General features: G+C 39.9%; 1 protein-coding gene across 1 annotated transcript; it reads left to right on the top strand.

Moving 5' to 3' along the window:
* Positions 1-2,009: 2,009 nt before the first annotated feature.
* LOC311134298 (protein-arginine deiminase type-2-like) lies at positions 2,010-21,152 on the top strand. The gene is made up of 16 exons (XM_084167933.1): positions 2,010-2,233; positions 9,886-10,054; positions 11,497-11,566; positions 12,117-12,178; positions 12,473-12,590; positions 12,870-13,022; positions 14,185-14,378; positions 15,450-15,553; positions 15,656-15,767; positions 16,034-16,141; positions 16,248-16,399; positions 17,931-18,078; positions 18,327-18,420; positions 18,521-18,597; positions 18,691-18,819; positions 19,068-21,152. Exons 1-16 carry the CDS (start codon positions 2,046-2,048, stop codon positions 19,299-19,301), a joined length of 2,112 nt encoding a protein of 703 aa, XP_084024059.1. The 5' UTR covers positions 2,010-2,045; the 3' UTR covers positions 19,302-21,152.
* The last annotated feature ends 193 nt before the right edge of the window (positions 21,153-21,345 follow it).

Here is a 21,345-nt window from a genome sequence, read left to right as displayed (position 1 = left end):
GATTCGGCGCTCGGAGGAGACGTGGGACGCTGCCCATGTCCATCTGCAGCGGGCCATCCGTCAACAAAAGGCGAGCGCCGATCGCCACCGCAGTGAGGGACCGGTGTACGCACCGGGAGATCGAGTCTGGCTCTCGACTCGAAACCTGCCCCTCCGCCTGCCCTGCCGGAAGCTGGGTCGGCTGTTTGTGGGGCCCTTCAAAGTCCTGAAAAGATTGAACGAGGTGTGTTACAGGTTACAACTGCCTATTGAATACAAAAATATTAACCCCTCGTTCCATGTGTCTCTTCTCAGGCCGGTGGTAGCTGGCCCACTCCAAGAAGATGAGATAGGAGAGACCCCTCCGCCCCCTTTGGACATCGAGGGGGCCCCGGTGTACAGGGTCCGGACCATCTTGGACTCGAGGCGCCGGATGAGTGGTCTCCAGTATCTCGTGGAGTGGGAGGGGTACGGTCCGGAGGAACGGTGCTGGGTGCCTAGGAGGGACATCCTCGATCCATCCCTCCTGACTGAGTTATACAGAAGATAGCCCTATTTGGTAAAATACCAAGTCCATATTATGACAAGAACAGCTCAAATAACCAAAGAGAAACGACAGTCCATCATTACTTTAAGACAAGTCAATACAGTCAATACAGAACATTTCAAGAACTTTGAAAGTTTCTTCAAGTGCAGTCGCAAAAACCATCAAGCGCTATGATGAAACTGGCTTTCATGAGGACCGCCACAGGAATGGAAGACCCAGAGTTACCTCTGCTGCAGAGGATACGTTCATTAGAGTTACCAGCCTCAGAAATTGCAGCCCAAATAAATGCTTCACAGAGTTCAAGTAACAGACACATCTCAACATCAACTGTTCAGAGAGGACTGTGTGAATCAGGCCTTCATGGTCGAATTACTGCAAAGAAACCACTACTAAAGGACACCAATAAGAAGGGTGGCTATTTGAAGAATCTCAAATATAAAATATATTTTGATGTGTTATTTCATAGTTTTGATGGCTTCACTATTATTCTACAATGTAAAAAAAATAGTAAAAATGAAGAAAAACGCTTGAATAAGTAGGTGTGTCCAAACTTTTGACTGGTAGTGTATATTTAAATATAAGTAAATATATGTCATATAAATACAGTTTGACAAGGTACTGTGACCATCCATAAAACAAATATAAGTAAATGTATGGTATATAGACACATTTTGCTTTCAACTGACAAATGTATTCCAATATATTTAATCATCATATATCTTTAAACTATTGGAATATATTATGTGTAAGTAAGCTGGTTAAAATACAAAACTAACAAAACAATGACTAGGTATTTTGGAGTTATCAATAATCATTCATTTCTGCTTTGGAAGCAGATCTTTGCAATTTATTGGTGTCCAAAAGCTGCCCCTTGATGGCACCTGGGAATCGTATTATCACAGCCTCTGAAAAACAAACATAAGATATTAGTTACAATTATGTGTGTGTGTGTCTTCTAACCTCTCTCTCTCTCTCTCTCTCTCTCTCTCTCTCTCTCTCTCTCTCTCTCTCTCTCTCTCTCTCTCTCTCTCTCTCTCTCTCTCTCTCACACACACACACACTTTTAGGGTGTATGTTGGTTATTTGTTCTGATAGGGCTCTACAATGAGAGATGAGCAATTGAAAATGGAAAATGTGTGGGACTAACTTTCAGAAATGAGTGAAATCATTACATGTTTGGTTGTCTCTTTAAGAGCTATAAAGATAACGTTTTTAAGTAATAGTAAGATGATTCCTTAACCTTCAAGTAGCCTATGAGCCAGTAGAAATAATCCATGTTTGGGATTTGTTTATGGGAGCAAATGGAGGATACACCATAAATGTAATTGAGATACTTGGTTTTACATGAATCCCTCTGCTGCAGCTGGTCCTCCTGCACAGATCTTTTGCAGCCTCATCTGCCTCAAATTACAAGCAGTAAAACACCCCCTCAACAATTGGGCCAAACTTTAGACCTATAAACCCTCCACCGCCAAGTCTCATTCCATAATTCTGCTTCTCTGCAATATAGCCTATCACCATGGATGTTTCCCAGGAGCACGTTTCTTTGACCGGGCACCCCAATCTCTTCCAGCACTTTAATAATAAGAGAATAGCCACCGACAACGCAGTAGACCAGATGTATCAACGGACATTTCGCCTCGACATTGAGAAAACTTCGAGGGCTCTTTACGTTGTCGGCACAGTGTTGAAAGTGAACCTGATCAGGTAAGCGTGTCAATGCTACCCCATCCAGATAGAATTGTCTCTTAAGACAACTGTAGCCCAGTTGGTAGAGCATGGCGCTTGCAACGCCAGGGTTGTGGGTTCGTTTCCCACGGGGGGCCAGTATGAAAATGTATGCATTCACTAACTGTAAATCGCTCTGGATAAGAGCGTCTGCTAAATGACGAAAATGTATGACTGTAGTAGCTGGGTAGCCCTATTATTGTTAGCTAGTGTAGGCGACAATTTATTTGACATTAAACACACTGCTGTAATCTATTTTTAAACTCTGCATTGTTGGGAAGGGCTGGTAAGCAAGCATTTCACAGTAAAGTCTACACCAGTTGTATTCGGCGCATGTGACACATACAATTTGACACATACATGGATTATCTCCAGTAGCCCAGTTTGTCCCCGGTTTCCTAGTTTTGACTAGCACGTGAACGCTGCATAAGTCTATTTTGCTTTATTTTTTGCGTTTCCGAAATTGTAGGCTATAGGGCCATGCTACTCTGTAATTAAAGGTGCACTTTGCGGAACTCGCTCCGCCATTTCCTGGTTGATAAAATTACACCCCCATACAAAAAAATTATAACAGTGATATGTATTTTCGTCATGCAAAATGTACTCGGAACATTCGTAATTTTTTTTCTCAATGCATTTATTGCTTTGAAATTTTACATGACAGTTATAAGAAAAACAATATATAAATCTCACACATAGGTATGAATTATTTTCTAATTGCATTTAGTGTTAGTCAACCTTATGACTACTTTGTTTCTTGTATCTACTGTAGATAATAATTGCCAGCTCATTTTGAAATTAAAATTGAGATGGTGTAGACTATTGTAGGTTTATAATTTGTGATCTACAAGTTTTGAAAACACACAAATCTAAGTATGAATGTGGCTGCCCATAAGGTTATAGAATCACATTGTATTTATAAAACATGGTTTAGATATTGTGTTAATCAATGACTGTATAGGTTGTAAATCACTATTTTGTGCTGAGTCCTACAAGGATATCCATTGGGAATTGTTAATGCCTGTTACCACCGCGGTTTGCGTCTCCCCTCCCCTCATCAACACTCGAAGAAGCACATTATCTATAGAAAATGTTAGTCGACATGGTTATTGGAGTGTTACTTAACTTTTATGTTGAAACTGTGAAGGTTATATGTGTAAATTGATAGTGTGTAACTGTTAGCGATCTTGACATAGAGATGATTGGGTTTGCGGCTAAGCAAGGCTAGCCCATAGAATAACACAATAAAAAATTAAAGTCTACAAAACTTAGTCCACTCTATAATGTATTAGCTATATGACTATTTTAAATACAGAGGATGTAGCATTGTACAGCTAAGCCAGAGTCATCTTCAGACCTAACTCAAATTTAAATATCTTGCTGTGCCATTATGACTTTGGATAATTATTTGAAAAAAAAAGATGGATTAGATCCTGAAAAAGGGACCACAGTAATTAGTGAGTAGGTTTTTGTTAATCGATTGCAAATGAGCATTTGAAAGTGTGCGGGTGTCGTCATGATATTGTTTTAAAAATAATGACTTATAAATGACTCATGGCAGAAAGAATGGTGAATATTATTCCAGACACTGACATGTTTTAAATACTGAGTGATTTTGAGATTTAGGTTGTTTTTTTACTTACCCAGTCAGACGAACTCATGGGAAAAAAATTGTATGTCTTTGCGGGCAGTTTGGAGATTATTGAAGTTAGCATGTCGTTAGGTTAGCGCAGCTCCTCTCAAAAACAGGGAAATATACTTTTCACATAAAGGATTTTCCTATTTTTTTTTAATGACCCCAACCCCTTACTGTTTTATGTTTAAAAAAAAATATTTAACCTTTATTTAACCAGGTAAGACCCATTGAGGTAAAAACCTATTTTGTGAGGGCGACCTGGCAAGAAGGCAAAACAGGGAAATAGCAGCGTGTACAAAAATGTGTACAAAAGAAATACAAATACACACAAATTACATGTGCTCTTTGTCTTATGTTTGTTGCTTTCCCCCCAAAGATGCTGTCATAAAGCACTTCCCGGGTGCAACAAAGTGGGAACGACTTAAAACAGTAAAATGGCTGAATTGAGAAGCGATGAGAGAAAAAAAAATGTAATAGGATTAAGTTTAGTGTTTTGTGTCGTTTGTTCTAACGTTTTATTACCAGGACTACAAGTATCACTGAAATAATGCTCCCGTAACATATGCTAACACATATTGTGACATATATGTAATAAACATTTGAATACTCTGTGTCACACATACAGTATATGAACATATTACATTTACATTTTAGTCATTTAGCAGACGCTCGTATCCAGAGCGACTTACAGTTAGTGAATGCATACATTTTCATACTGGCCCCCCGTGGGAAACGAACCCACAACCCTGGCGTTGCAAGCGCCATGCTCTACCAACTGAGCTAGAGGGGACTACATATAAGTATTTTATATGTGTGTGTGTGTGTGTGTGTAAGGCAGAAATATGTCACATATAAAAACTGACAGTTCTTGTATATGTCAACATATGTGACATACTGTATGTACTTATTTGTGTGGATACATGCAGTATATAAGCATATATGGGCATATGTTTCCACCATATATGCCCATATAAAACATAATTTATATTGCCATATTACTTTCCCATATGGGTAGTGTAGAGAATCATTGTACCATCTAAACAGCTGTGAAATATATTTTCCATAACCAAGAATACTGTATTTTCAGCTGTTTTGAAGCTGGTGAACAAAGATCTACGGCTTCTTAGACTTGCTTTCAATGAGAATGACAGATCTATAACTCATATTTCTATGTCAATTTGTTCTGGTCTCCCAAAAAGTTACATATTGCAGAATTAAGATACAATCAAAGACAGTACAGTATGAATATGGGGTAAAATTGCTTCTCCAATAGAAATCCCCGATCACACTTGTAGGCGATGTCATGGCGACGTTGGCTGGATTTACATTGTACATTTACGTCATTTAGCAGACGCTCTTATCCAGAGCGACTTACAAATTGGTGCATTCACCTTATGATAGCCAGTGGGACAACCACTTTACAATGTTTTTTATTTTTATTTTTTATTATTATTATTAGATAGATATAGATAAACTCATGCGTAGAAACACGTCATCGGGTCTAACGGTCGTCTCGCGCCGAACTGCGCATGTGCAGGCCATCAAAGGCACTCCTTCGCTATAAAGTTGTTTTTGACGAAAATAAACACATTTCAGTTTGTCACTTTCACAAGGTTTGAGTAATAGCATGTTCAACTAGTTCAGACATTGTCTGAAATCTAGGTTGTGCCTTTTTAGATATTGGGATAATTAACAACTAAGGAAAGATTTCACTTCTCATTGACTTCTCAAACCCCGGCGTGGTCTGTTTCGTCTGTTTCGCAAGCTTTCCCGGAAGTCTTGCGATGTTGCGCCTCTAGGTTTAGAAACTATGTGATACAATGTTGTGCCACATGTTTCCATTGCCGATTCTGTATGGGGCTGGTTGCGTGCAGTACAGTAACTAAGCCAGAGCATTAATTTTGTAACCGCCTAGTGAGCACCGTCCATGGACGTTGAAATGTGTTGTGTCCGTCCTTGTCTTGATTACAACGTCCACAGATGTCGTTTTTTGGTCCGGTTTGGACCAGCCTTGATTTCAACGTCCACAGACATCCAGTCCAGACTAAATCTGAACCAAACTTGTTTCACAAGTGTAGACAGTAGAGCACAGTAATGTACAGTGAAGTACAGTACAATCTAGTATAGTACAGTAAAGTACAGGATATGTACTATATTGTACTGTACCCTACTGTATTTTACTGTACTGTACTCTTCTGTACTGAACTAAACTACTGTGCTCTAATGTACTGTGCTGTACTGTGCTGTCCAAACTTTGAAACCTAGACGTATATGATTGGTTCAAATTTGGTCCGGACCAACGAAATATGGGGTTTGCTGGGGGCGGAGCTCATTAGAATAATACCCAGAATGCTTTGCAAGTGTTCATTTTGGCATTTTATATTTTGTAGTGTAGAGCAACTAGTGCTTTTTGAGGTCTGTTCAGTTTTTGAAAAATAATCACGGTTTTTAATTTCGGTTTAGATTTTTTTTAAAACAATAAATGCATTATGTGGGTTCAATGCTGTAACAACACAAAATAAAACAATTAATGGTAGTGACTGCCCCTTACTATCACTTATTAGGCACTAACCATCATTTATTCACATGACTTTACTTAAATCAAATATTTTGGTTGTGTATATTACATTTGTTTTTAGTATGTTAATGATTACTTTATTTTATTAATAAAACCCCAATGATGGCCTATTAACGCATATGACCTATTAATAAACCATCCTTTATTCACATTACTTTTAGAGAAAGGAGGAGATAGGAATCCCATTGGGCAGTGAATGGAAGAACGTTTAGAGTACCACAGTATGAGTCATAATACCCATAAAACCTAGCGGCCAAACAAGGAAATGGTTTCAATAGTTTTTCCACCATTCATTTTTCCCATAGGGGATTTTAGACACACTTAAAATAAGGGCTGTGTTTTATGTGGGTTTACCCTGGCGTGACGTTTTGATAACCGTGTAAATCTCTCTACGACAAGGTGCCTTATCAATATATTTGCCTGTAAATACCCCCCTAAAATGAAACGCTAATTAGCTGCTAATGTGGCTATCATAAAGAAGTACAAGTGCCATGATGATCTGGACGAGACTGACGAATTGTAGCAAAGGTAAGAATCTCTGGATTAACTATCAAATGTTAGCTAAATTTAGTAATGAATAAATTGGCTACATTTCTTTAAATTGACAATTCTGTGAACTGTTTTTAAATTGACACTATACCTGTTAGTAAAGGTGTCAGCTAGAGATAAGGTGCAGGAGCTTGCAGGGATTTGTAGTCTTCCATGATGTCTACTATGATGCTAATTTGCATTTTTCGAAACTGAGAGTAAATAGAGCCGACTATATTGATAAAAGGCACCTTGTCCGAGAGAGATTTACATGTTTATCAAAAAATCACGCCAGGGTAAGCTTACATGAAACACAGCCCTTGTTTTAAGTGTTACTAAAATTCCCTATGAGGAAAATAATAATAATAATAACAATAATAATAATATGCCATTTAGCAGACGCTTTTATCCAAAGCGACTTACAGTCATGTGTGCATCATACATTTTTGTGTATGGGTGGTCAAACCCACTACCCTGGCATTATAAGCGCCGTGCTCTACCAGCTGAGTTACAGAATGGCAGAAAAATGATTGGAACCAGTTCCCTGTTTGGCTGCTAGGTTTTATGGGTTTTATGACACCTCCACTGTGGGGCTCTATAACGCCCCACCCAACAGACTGTCGACCAATCGCGTTCACGTTGTAATGCTGCGTCATGCAGTTGCTAAGCTAATCGTCACGCAATCCCTTCTCAAAGTCAGGGTATGAGTCGAGAAACCTGCCTACATAATGTCATGATTCCAAAGCTAGATGATATTACAGAGAATAAGTTAATTATCTCACGTCTCGGAAAATATTTGTAATGTTGTGCTTCTTGTTGACGAAATTCATGCTAATGTTGGGTTTTTGTGCTAGCGCCCGATTGACTCCCATTCATTCCTTGAAGGAGAGCTCTTGTCCAAGAATCGCCCAGAATGCATTGCGCGGCCCATTAACGACGCGTGGGCAACATACACAATTGGCGTTAGTACAATTCCAATGGAGTTTCCCATCTCCTCAAAAGTATCTCTGTCTGTGCCAGCAGCATGCAATTACTTCCTGCCAATACTGTATAACCACAGATAGAACAATGAGACAGATATTTCACCGGATGTGTAAATGTGAAGCATCCGCTTGGCGTTTCCACTCACTACCAAATATGGTAGTGAGTAGGACGCAAAGAGTCAGGCAGTGGGAGAAAATGGAACAAGATGGATTTTGGCCGACATCCTGCTAATTTTCTCATCGTTTAAACATTTGATCTCAATACAGTTTTCTGTTCTCAAAACTAGAATCTGTTACGAACAGAGTGGACTTAGGTTTGTAGACTTTACCCTTTGGTAAAGTTGTAAAAAAATGCATTGTTTAGAAGGAGTGCAAAGGCAAATTTAGTTATTGCGTACTTCACAGAGTAGGCGTTCCCTAAAGGAAATATGTCTGCTACAACGCACCAACAGGATCTCGCTAGCTTGTGCTTGGCTCTGCCCACCTCCTTGCTTGTTCTGCCCACTATGACTCATTTGTTCCCATCTTGGTTTAGTTATAAAGATATTTTGTATAATAGAGTGAAGGAGTAGCAGCAAGCAAGCCACTGTCGCAAGGTCATCACTACTATAGACAATTTGTCTCATGTAAAGTGGTGGTGCCATTATTTAAATTTCATTAGCCTAAGAAGTTCAATCAAATGTCAAATGATAATATATTTTCAAATGACTAATTAGGCTACATGATCAACTGACTATTTTGTTGTCATACTTTTGGGATATTCCAATTGCATAAATAGTTGGATAATTCCCTCAAATTGGACTGAAAGGACTGTTTGTGGATGGCATTTGTATTCAGCGGAGGAGTCAGACCACATGTTCTTAACGGAGGGAGTCTGCATCAGTGATATCTTTCTGCTAGTCAACAGACTATTTTGTTATCCTTACAAGCTGCCAATTCATATGACACCAGCCTTGCCAATCGAGGGCAAAGATACAGTGCAAGTGAATTAGACGGGTTATGAGAAATTATGGCCTATGATTTCGAAGTTAACATGATAGAAAAGAGTGGTAAGCCCAACACAAACCACCAACCTGAAGAAAGAAACATATCGTAGGGAATTCTGACTGGGATTTGAACCCAGATCCAGCGACTGTGAAGCCAACACATTAACCGTTACGCCAAGAGGTCTGAACTGATGAGCTTGCTAGGTGTTGAGTTAAGGTCGCTACAATATTGTGGGCCTGTCGTGCCTCTGAGGCTGTGGTTAGTTTATCTGAGACTCCACAAGATATTATTACACAGCAGATACAGATGGTTTCATAACATTGGTGTGTGTAAAAATTAAATGCTACCTCTAAAGGGGCATTTCTCTTTGTGGTATTGTTTAGAGTAGCTTAGACTCTGTTGTTCTGGTAAATACTATCCTTTCGCGAAAAACTCTATGTTCCTTTGGCGTGGACCACCTCCCTGGTCCAGCCTGAAGCCCTGGACTTCAGGTGCTAGCTTTTACAGCCCAAGCTTCATGTTTATAAACAGGTGTCATACTTAGTATAAACAACTTGAGATGTTGTTTGATACATTTATATATACTGTAAGTACATCCTCATTGCCAGTATTCTTGTGAAATTATACTAGTGTAGGTTGATAGTCCAGTATTTCTCCCACTTTGTTACATGACTCATTTTAGAAGGATGTAGAAGACATCATACCTCTACGATGACTGTAGCAATGTAACTTTAGAACAAGCACTTCCACCCGTTGCTTCTGGAAATAGGAGATTATGAACTGTACTCACTCCTGGTGGTCCACTGCACTATAGGTACAGTATATTATCTTGTGTTGTCTCTGTTATTGCTATAGATTTGTGTAATCAAAGCATCAGGATGTGATGTGTAACTGTCACATGTATTTGTTTTTCCCCTAGGAGTGCCCCTCCCAGCTCCAAGTACTTCTCTGTGAAATGCAGCCCCAGTGTGCAGTACTGGATCACCCCACCCCCAGCGAAGAGTGGGCCAATCCCCGCCCCTTTCAATGGGAATACAGTGCTTCTTATCACCATGGACACTGCCAGCGAAGTGGAAAATGATAGCAAGGTGAAGTAGGCCACAAGCACAGCCATGATAGCTACCCTGAGACGTCAGTATGTGAAATCATATTCAAAGAATCCAGAGTTGACTGTTCCCTCTTGTGACTGAACACGCTGCAGGGAAGTTTGTTAATAAGACAAGTATCCACAGCTCCTCTCAAGAGTGGCGTGCAAACCACATGGAAATAATGCCAATGTGGCGCTGTCTCAACCTGATACCAGAGAAATGTCAAACATTGGAAAGTGAAGTGGTACACCACAGTGCCAGTTCGATTGATAAGGGATTCCAGGGGTATGTCAATCTCTACGTGATCGGTGTCCCGTATACGGGACGGTTGAGCTAACGTGCGCTAATGTGATTAGTATGACTGTTGTAAGTAACAGCAAACTTTCCAGGACATAGACATGTCTTATATGTGCAGAAAGCTTAAATTCTTGTTAATCTAACTGCACTGTCCAATTTACAGTAGCTATTGCAGTGAAAAAATACCATGCTATTGTTTGAGGAGAACGCACAACAACAAAAAACGTATCACGGCAACTGGTTTGATACATTCACCTCTGAAGGTAAATAATGTACTTACATTCAGTAATCTTGCTCTGATTTGTCATCCTACGGGTCCCAGAGATAAAATGTAGCATAGTTATGTTTGATAAAATCAATTTTTATATTAAAATGTAGGAACTGGGTTCTACAGTTTGAACCCCTGCTGTCTCTGGCTCCACACCAACCCTGCCCGGCCATCTAGATGTGTGAAAGTTAGTGTATAAGCTAATGATCCATCATGTATGACATTCCCGGGAGTGTGTAAACTTACATTTTGTATTACCATATCATTTTTGTATGTTCTCTATAGTTATGTACTTGAAAATGTATCAATTGACCAATTCGGCACATTTGGGCAGATTTGATATAAAATAGTCCAGTATTGCAATGCTTCACTGGATCAATCTGAAACTTTGCACACACACTGCTGCCATCTAGCGGCCAACATCTAAATTGCGCCTAAACTGCAATATTATATTGTGGCCTTTCTCTTGCATTTCAAAGATTATTAAAAAAAGCATATTTTTTTGTTTGTATTATCTTTTACCAGATCTAATGTGTTATATTATCCTACATTAATTTCACATTTCCACAATCTTCAAAGTGTTTCCTTTCAAATGGTATCAATAATATGCATATCCTTGCTTCAGGTCCTGAGCTACAGGCAGTTAGATTTGGGTATGTCATTTTAGGCGAAAATTGACAAAAAGAGTCCGATCCATAAGAGGTTAAGCCAGTGCCAGTTCCAAAATGGGCCAGGTGTCCAGATTCTCCACTGAAGTAATGTACTGTACATATCTGGACAGGAATATAACATTGAAGACCCCCATCAAAACACAACCACTGCTTTGGTCTAGAGATTGTATTACCTGTGACTATGTAAATGTTCTCCTTTGTTGCAGCTATCAGTCATGTATTATGGAAAGAAGACAGAGGTGTTGGGTAAAGCTGTCGTTCACCTCACCGCTGTTGGTATGTCATGCTGATGACAGGAGAGCACACACATATACACTACCCTGACCCCATTAATACCATACCTTTTGTACTGTAAATCTGTCAGTTGTAAATGTGTGTGTTAGAGGCAATCTGAGATTGCGACATCCATTTATGGATCTTTAAATTAATGATAATGATATACTGTATATCCATTGATTTTTGAAGAATATAACTCATAATACCTCATTAGCTTAGGTCAACTGTCATACTCCATCAGAACCCAAAATATAAGCTTGTTTTACTCCAGTGTTTGTAAGCAATGGAAATGTAAAACACTGTATGGTCTCAAAACATGGTTAAAACTATAATTTTATATCATGGATGGTCATCTCTGTCTATGAATTTCTGGTTACATTTCTCTAGTGGTTACATTTCTTTAGCGCCATCCCTCCACCTTTTACCAAAACAGTGTCAGCGACTTTGTTTGAACTGCAGATTGCCCCTTTAATGTATATTTCACTGGTTTACTCCAGACCTAAAGCAGCTTATGAGCTTCAGTGGTACCCAGGCCCTGTCTATCTTGCAGAGATCTCCCTGGATGTTGATGCTGATCGTGATGGCCAGGTGGAGAGGAACAACCCCAACAAGGTTAGTTATATCTGCTGGGTCTGTCCAGGCAGGTCGCTTTCAGCACAGAGGTCACTATCTCTCTCTCCTATCACAGCAGGATTCAGAAGGAGACGCTCTAACATGAATAGGCATGTCAGAAGACTAGTGTTCATGGAAGATTGCCAATTCATTCGTAAGAAATTCAATTGAATGTAGTACTTTTCCACTCAGCTGTAAATGTAATCTAACCTCTTGCAAACACATTGGGAAAAGCTAATTCGACAGGGCAGTGTTTGTTTTTGTCCCTGAATGACAGTGTTCATCTCACTTCAGGGATCCTGGATGTGGGGGCCTAATGGCCACGGTGCCATCCTACTGGTCAACTGTGACTCAGAACACACCTATCGGAAGAGGCTGGACAGTGAGTGTGCTGAGGTCACCAGAGTCTCAGGTATATAACAACAACAGCCAAGTCATCCTGGTCTACTGAGCTGACAGCCAGGCTGACAGTGCTGGGCATTGCAATAAATCAACATTTGAAGGCTGCAGGTCTCTGTCGCTTGTGTGGATTCAGCAGAGAGGAACAGCAGTGATGTAGGTGTTTGTTTTGGCTAAATACAAAATGCCTGAGCTAGGAGTGTGTCTTGTTTGATTAGATGGATCCTTGTGTCTTGTGTGGTTGATGGGTTGACACTTGATGTACAATAATGCCAATATTTTGAAATGTCAGATCTTAAAGATATGTCCCCCATGGTGCTGCGGACCAGTGGCCCTGCCAAACTCCCAGAAGGCTACAAGCTAACCATGCACATCTCCCAGGGTGATGCAGAGTGTGTGAGGGTCTTTAGGACCAGTTCCACGGCAGGCATGCACCAAACCCTGAGTGAGTCAAATAAAATATGTAATGAGTCCAGTCTGTTCAGATCTTGTATGTGGTGTGTGTGGCTGTCCATGTATGTACAACAGGAGTGTCAAACTCATTCCATGGAGGGTCTATTGTCTGCTGGTTTTAGTTTTTTCCTTTCAATTAAGATCTAGACAACCAGGTGAGGGGAGTTACTAATTAGTGACCTTAATTCATCATTCAAGTACAAGGCAGGAACGAAAACCCACAGACACTCGGCCCTCTGTGGAATGAGTTTGACACGTGAGGTACAATGTGTGTACAATTATAGTTTTATGGCTGAATATTATATTAATGGGAGTTTAAAGAGGTTAATGAAAGTGTGCTTTATCAAGTTACCCCAATTTGCTAACCGTTACTTAAGACAAAATCAAGATGTCAATATTCTTGCAATGTTTTTTGTATGACATTTTTTAAATTACAGTTTCATTTGAGCAAATTCTGAATTTGTGATTGAGTTCACTTTATTTATTTTTATCCCAACCCCTCCGAAAGAGACACATACAGGTTGGAGCCACACTGGGTGCCTGTGTAGCAGTTGTTGTGGGGGGTTAAGTGCCTTGCTCAAGGGCTCAACAGTATCTAGGATTTGATACCAGCAACCCTCCGGTTGCCAGCTCACTTCCCAACAGATTTTCCCTGTCAGACCCAGGATTATAATTTACGGTTGCTGGTTCGCCTCTCTAACCGCTAGGCTACCTGCCACCCTGTGATTATCTAGATATATTTTTTTAAAGATGCACTATGCAGAAATCGCTCTGCCATATCCTGGTTGCTAATATTCTAATAGTTAATTTCAGTTTGTGACAAAACAAGCAAGTATAGTGTAGAGAATCATTGTACCATCTAAACTGCTGTGAAATATATTTTCCATAACCAAAATATTGTTGTTTCAGCTGTTTGAAGCTGGTGTACAAAACCAAAAGTAAAAGATGCAAAAAACAAAACTTTAAAACGCGAAGCATAGAAATAGCGCACATAGAACAGATCTACCACTTCTTAGACTTGCTTTTAATGCAAATGTCAGATCTATAACTCACATGTCTATGTTAATGTTGTCGGGTCTACGAAAATGTTACATATTGCAGCTTTAATTGTTTGCCAGCCCTATTATTTACATTTAAAACATTATTTACTGCAGCAGAAAACCTGTTTTACAAGAGCTTTGTGAAGGACTACCCACTAGTGGTGGGCAGTGAGGATCTGTCCAAGGAGGTACCTTACCTTGGGGGAAACACTGAGATGAACTTTTACGTTGAGGGCCTGAGGTTCCCTGACAAAGACTTTGAGGGCCTAATCAGCATCTGCCTCAGCATGCTGGAGCCGAGCTCTCAGGTACGTTGTAGTTTAACACTTTTACTGTTTGTTTGTTAGGTGTGGCACAACTTTAGAAACTGTTCATACTTCTTATTATTCCACTGGAACCTCTAGCGCCAAAATCATAAAAGCTACCAACACCAAAACAACGTTAGAATGTGTAGACTACCACTGGTCAGTGTGCTTGAAAAATCATGTTTGATACTACTTATACTTTTCATGCTACAACCATATTTGCATAAATCCCAATGCAATTTAATGGCCATAGACTTGAATGGGAAAAATTCAGGTCATAACTAGTCTTCAACCGTTTAAGCTAGAAACACCATTCAAACTTTAAAAGGTGCAGACCGATCTGGAATAGTGTGCTTGTATACAGCTTTTTGATACCATTTATACTTTTGAACTATAACCATTTTAAATGTACATAAAAGCTCCATAGGCTTGAATAGGAAGTATTTGGATTCACCTCTGCTCTTGAACCGTTAAAGCTACAAACACCATCCCAACGTTGGCATGGGTAGACTGACTGAACTTAGATGGCTTCAACACAGCTTTTTGCTGCCATTCCTACTTCATAAACTAAAATGCTTGTTGTGTCCCCATTAATTTAAATGGCGGAATGCAGGCTTCAATAGTCAAAATCACTGCCACAAAACTCAGAATATTCCCCAAAATATATTTTGAGAGCTTAAAAACACATATGGCGTGTGATGATATAGTACTTACTCTAGCCTACTATATTAGCCCACTATAACCTACTATAATAATTCCACACCTACAAACCACCCCAAAATAGGTCACTATAACTAACACATAGCCTATGAAAACCCTATTACTACCATTACTACTGCCACACTACTACTACTACTACTACTACTACTACTACTACTACTACTACTACTACTACTACTACTACTACTACTACTACTACTACTACTACTACTACTATTTCACAACCATAAATACTTCAAGACTAGCAAGCACACCACATTTACTTCAATAAATGTAATTTTCTAGTTTAAAACTTCCAAGTTTATATATCTCTATCCTGGACTCTCTCATGTTTTTGTTATTTTCTTTTGCCAGGGCTTCCCTGAGACGCCCATCTTTACAGACAGGGTGATGTTCCGAGTGGCTCCCTGGATCATGACACCCAACACACTCAACCCTGTGGAGGTCTTCGTCTGCAGGTGAGAGGTGATGATGATGATGATGAGGAGGATGGCATTGATGTTGATGATGCCAGCTGTAAGCGTACTGAGACAAGTGTTTCTGTGCATTTGGTAACCCAGCACAACTGATAACGACCAGTTCTTAAAGAGAATGAGGAGGCTGGTGGAGAACAGTGGGTACAAGCTGAAGGTTTGCCCTGAGGATATGAACAGAGGAGACCGCTGGATGCAGGTACTTTAAGCAGTGGGATTCAGCTCGTAATCTTTCATGCCATTTTGTGCTTGAACTCTTTGTCATTTCATCACTTTCCAATTCCAACCTTTTTTCAATCTAAACAACATTTCTTCCATATGCTTTTTCATCAATGCTAATCATTGTCAATTTAAATTCTAGATACCCTCTTCTTTAAATGAAAGACATCAGAACAAAGACCGGTGTCTTGTTTCTAACTGCACTAAAAACAATGTATAGAAATGTAATGGAGGTTTCTCTCTCAGGATGAGATTGAGTTCGGCTACATTGACTCTCCTCACCAACGTTTCCCTGTTGTTCTGGACTCCCCCCGAAACGGAGCCCTACAGGACTTCCCTTATGATGTGCTACTGGTAAGAAAAGGCATTCACAACACCTGGAGTTAAAATGTACTTATCTCTGAATTGTGAGCGGTGTGGTGGATCTGTGTCTTAACCTTGCTCTACCTGGTGCCCTCAGGGCCCAGACTTTGGCTATGTGACGAGGACAGCATATGACAAGAAAGTGAGCAGCCTGGACTCGTTTGGTAACCTGGAGGTTAGCCCTCCAGTCACTGTAAATGGAAAGAACTACCCTCTGGGTAGGATCATCATTGGAGTGGCCTTCCCCACGTGAGTGTAACATACACATTTCAAATCAAGACGTTTTTCCTCCAACTTTAGCATCCCACCAACTTTTTGCAGACTTGTCTTTATATATGAAAGGTATTGCCGGCGACAAAGCCTCTACTTTTATTTTCGCCAAATGACCTAGTCATGATTGCAGTAAAGTTCTGCCAACGGCTTAGTATGAAATGTACTAAGGCATGTCACTTCACCCATCTCTTCGCATAGCCCACCACATGCAGTGTTTTCTTAACCACAACTGGATGGATTCATAAAGAATTACTGTGAGAATAAATATCACTGAATGTGGAAATTATTGTAATAAAGTAGGCTAATGCAATTGAAGGCATCAAATTGTTGTTTACTGAAATTCCCAAAATAATCAAATTCTTATAATAGGCCTACATTTGAAGCAAACGCCTACTAGCGTGTGGTCAACTATTTCAGTACCGTTTCGCGCTGCTTTGAGACAAGTTGGGGTCTTGATCAAGTCATATTTTTATTTTCACTGAATCTCTGTTTTGATATTGGTTAGGCTACAATTAGGCTGTGGAAATGTTAGCTAAATTGAGGTGAGTGTGGCTCATGATCATCTTGTCTAGTTAGCTCATTTATTAGCACTGATCAGCTGGTATAGCTCATCTATCACTGATCAGAAACATTTAGCATGCAATAATTTAGCCTAAATCAAGTGTAGGCCTATTATTTTGCTTGATCGTGTGTAGGCAACTCCAAAAGCCTGCAGAGGTTGTGTAATATGATTGTGAAATATGAATATGAGACTCACATGCTTTTGAAAATATAGGTTGCTATTATTTTCTATCAGTATTATGATGAAGATGGCCTACTCTCAATGTGAGACCCTACACCTGCTCCCTAACAAAGTGGAGTGAGGGTGGAAAGATGAAGTGTGGCTTAAAACACATGGGCTTGCCTTGGGCTCTGTTTCAAAATATGTTTTTTTTGTTGATGACAGCAGATCCACACGTTGCCATGATGCAAGTTGTGTGGGAAAAATATTATTTGTATTTTATTCTGTTATTTTTCATTATATTCTTAGCTTACTATACAATAGCCTATATGTGTGTTGACTGTGATCAGGGTAGCCTAAGTGTGTCTTGTCGGTTTAATGAACAAAATAAATATTGGTTTCATGCATGGTGCAGCTATGTAGCAAATAGGCTGCATAGACCAGTAACTCAAAATATGCCATTCTATTATTTTGAAAATACATTTTATTAGTCTTATAATGTATCTTAGGACCTAAAATGAATGAATAATGTAATGGTGTATATTCATGGATTTATTACATCTACATCTAAAAGGCTTATTCTGGCAAGAATGTGTTAAAAATGCTCTAAAAAACACACGCAGATAAAACAAATTGACAGGCAACATACCGTAAAGACTGTCTGTAAAGGGTAATTTAATCAGTTTTTTTTAGATACCGATATCTATCTTTCCTTCTTGTTAATGAGTATTTGGAACATTCAGATAAGTCTGTGGCCAGTGGTGATAAGGCTGTTTGACTTTTCAGGGCGACTAAGGGCCGCAACATGACCAAAGTAGTGCAAGACTTCCTGTGGGCTCAGAAAGTCCAGGAGCCCATTGCACTGTTCTCTGATTGGCTCACGGTTGGGCATGTGGATGAATTCATGACTTTCGTCCCAGCTCCGGACAAGAAGGTACATATCTTCTCAAGGAAAACATTTTTTTTCACTCTTTCAAAAACCACTAGTAAAATGACATTGCTCTGTAATCTAGAGTAGACATTAGTGAGATCCTTTGAGCACCAGAATTGTTCATCCCATCTATTTGCACTTGGACATTACACAGGCTTTGGCTGCCCTGTGGTTATGTGATAATGTAAAGCTCTCAGGATGTCAAAGGAAGCGTACAGCCAATGTTGTCTTTGTCCCCCGTTTCTCTGCAGGGATTCCGGCTTCTGCTCGCCAGCCCCGATGCAAGCTACAAACTATTCAGGGGCTTACAGAATGATGGGCATGGACAAGCCAAAATGTTTGATGGTAGGCCTTCTGTTAGGGGACTCGTCTCAGTGTGTTTCACTGTAGTAATAACTGTATTTGTTACTCATCAACACCGACTTCAGCTTTTCGATCCCAACAGGTCTTGGAGCAGAAGAGATTACATTAGATGAGATTTTGAGTGATGAGAAACTCAAGGCAGACAACAACTATTTCCAGGTGAGGGAAACATTGAGGCCAGATTGACTAGTTACTCAGAAGCTAGCAGAGCTTTGCATGGCTTGGTATAATAACCATGCTGCCATCCTACAGAGCTGTATAGACTGGAACAGGGATGTCCTGAAGAGGGAGCTGGGTCTAGACGACCATGACATCATTGACCTGCCCATCCTTTTCCATGTAACGGGGGGGAACAGGGCAGTGGCCTACTACCCAGACATGGTGAGACTACATTGGTTCTACACTAGAACACCTCATGCTGACCCCTAACCCAGGCCAAAAGTACTTCTTACTATATTTTTTTGGACCTATTATATGACAGAATGGCAAACCTCTCAAAAATGCTGCCAAATCAGCTTTGTAGTTTTGTGATGATTTTCTACATGTGATTAGGGAGTATGTTCAAGTCATCTACTACCCAAGTAGCCCAAGAGGCAGATCCTAATTTAGGCATATGTCTCTACCTCCAGGTGAACATGATTGTGTTGGGAAAGAACCTGGGCATCCCTAAGCCGTTTGGGCCCAAGGTGGACGGCCGCTGTGCCCTGGAGGCAGAGATGACCTCCCTCATGGGGGGCCTGGGACTCAGCTGCACATACATTGATGACTTTGCCTCCTACCACAAAAGGCAGGGAGAGGTTCACTGTGGCTCCAATGTCCGCAGGGAACTGTTCTCCTTCAAGTGGTGGAACCTGGAGATGTGAAGGATTTGGGGGGAAGGAACGGTTGTAGTTAGAAAGAGGGAATCATGCTTGAAATAAACAGCAGTAACAATCACCAGCAGCAGTTGCCTTCAAACAACAGTAGTCCTCGAGTGGTATTACCCCTTTTGTCTTTATTAAACATATTTGGCTTTATTTACAAAAGGGTGAAAAGCAATATTTACAAACAAGACTTTGGAACTTGAACAAGGGCTTAAGCGGACTGTCAACGAGAAGAGAAATACAATCACCTGAATCAAGCACATTGCAGATTGAATCTGTTGTTTGAATTGGCTGGGGGCTCAATCCAAATGTCTTGCATGTACAACAAACAGAACAACAGGACCACAGAGAAATGTGCAAATATAAACTGGAGCCACCAGAGGGCGTAATCCAACTACTGGTATTCAAGCATTTTCCAAAGACTAGTGAGACTGAGATGAAAATAGTTTCTTGATATAGTTTTAGTGTGTGCCTGCAATACACACTATGACTCCAAAGGCGCTGTTAACATGATGAAACTTAACTTTCTCATCATTCCAATGACATTCCAATTAATAGTATTTTGTTGAATCATAATCTTCAGAATGATGTTTAATGATTAAGTAAATGTAAGACTAACTGTATTTTGATGTAGTGTTTCTTACTTAGGCAGGGATCCTTAAGATTCAACTGAAAGATTTCCAAAAGGATTGTATGAAAACGGAATGTACTAATGTCACAACAGACAATAAAGCACAACTAAATTCCATATTGGCTCTTCACTTCATTGAAATAAAAAGTCATGAAAACCATGCCTTCATATCAGTTCTTTTCATCACATACATCTGAGAAGAGGGAAAATGTCTCTACAATGTAAGACATTTCACAAGAGACCCAGGTTCCATTCATTGAGAGCAGATATATACAAATTAATACACATCTGTTTAGTTTTACATTCAAACCAGTTGGTGATAGATTCCAGTTGTCAATATCCACCATGGAATAGATTCCCTATATGAAGGGGTTACCCTCCTATAAAGCAGCTTACTTAACACAAACATTAAAAAGGCAACTTCAAGACTTGTCACAGTGTAATTCTTTTTAGAAATGTCAGCTTTTCAAAAGATCAGCAATCATCTGAAAACATAGTGCCGGTTTCAACATCTACACAATGTATCCCCATCTTTCTCAATCAAAACCTATGTGAAACTGATATAACGTGATTTTATATCTGCATTGTGCAATGAATTTGGAGAAGTTGACTGGTTTAGAGTAACACATCACAGGAACAGTCCAGGGACAACACCTCTATTTTGAGCATGGTACCAGTTGACTGGAGTTTGCAAGCAGATTTACACCATGCACAGTTGTATACACACATCCAAACACATACTTTAAATCAAACTAGTGGTTTGGAAAAAAGCAAGAAAATGCTTAAAACGGTAGTCACTGGACAGTAGCTTGACTTTGGAGGCTGTCTGCTTTGGTTAGGTCACCTTGGTGGAATGTCTGACCGTGTGGTATTATCTACAGTATGGAACAGGGATGAAGTCATTTAGTTTGGACACTGGACCTTATCAGTAATTCAATATGTCATGTTTTTTGCTCAGCTTAAATGGCATGAAATAGGTTGAGCATAATTGTGGAGTCAGTAAAAGATTTTCCATTTATCAACATCAACTATGAACTGTAATTGTACAGTTTGTCAGGGGAAGTAGTGGAATTGAAACCAGCAGCAGCATGATGATGATAAAAGTACCTTCTATCAAAAACATGTAACATTTACTAAAAGTTTCTAGTCAACATCCAGCATTACACTCATAATTGAAACACAAGGCTTGGTGTGCCAACAAAGGATCCGGGACACCAAGAGTAACACGTACAGTATCATGGTGGGATGTGAGGTTGATGGGTGCAATAATGTAATTTCTTCCCACAATGGCAACAGGACAACACCCTCTTATCCTCCTCATGCATTCCTCCTTAGCCTAACAGAAAAAGTCCTGTTGTACCTGACACATGGTCAACGGATCTTAAGATCCACCCCTGCTTCGACCTTCAAAAC

Source organism: Coregonus lavaretus (genome assembly GCF_964263955.1).
Source record: "Coregonus lavaretus genome assembly, chromosome: 8".
NCBI classification, from domain to species: domain Eukaryota; kingdom Metazoa; phylum Chordata; class Actinopteri; order Salmoniformes; family Salmonidae; genus Coregonus; species Coregonus lavaretus.
Note: the sequence above shows the minus strand (reverse complement) of the source record. Positions and strands in the feature narration are given on the sequence as shown.

What these genes read in the sequence shown, in the direction of transcription:
- LOC311134298 (XM_084167933.1), top strand. Translation starts at nt 2,046, where the DNA reads ATGGATGTTTCCCAGGAGCACGTTTCTTTGACCGGGCACCCCAATCTC. An exon ending in CGTTCACCTCACCGCTGTTG is followed by an intron (nt 11,567 to 12,116) that starts GTATGTCATGCT and finishes TCTATCTTGCAG; the next exon opens with AGATCTCCCTGGATGTTGAT. An exon ending in TGCTGGAGCCGAGCTCTCAG is followed by an intron (nt 14,379 to 15,449) that starts GTACGTTGTAGT and finishes TTCTTTTGCCAG; the next exon opens with GGCTTCCCTGAGACGCCCAT.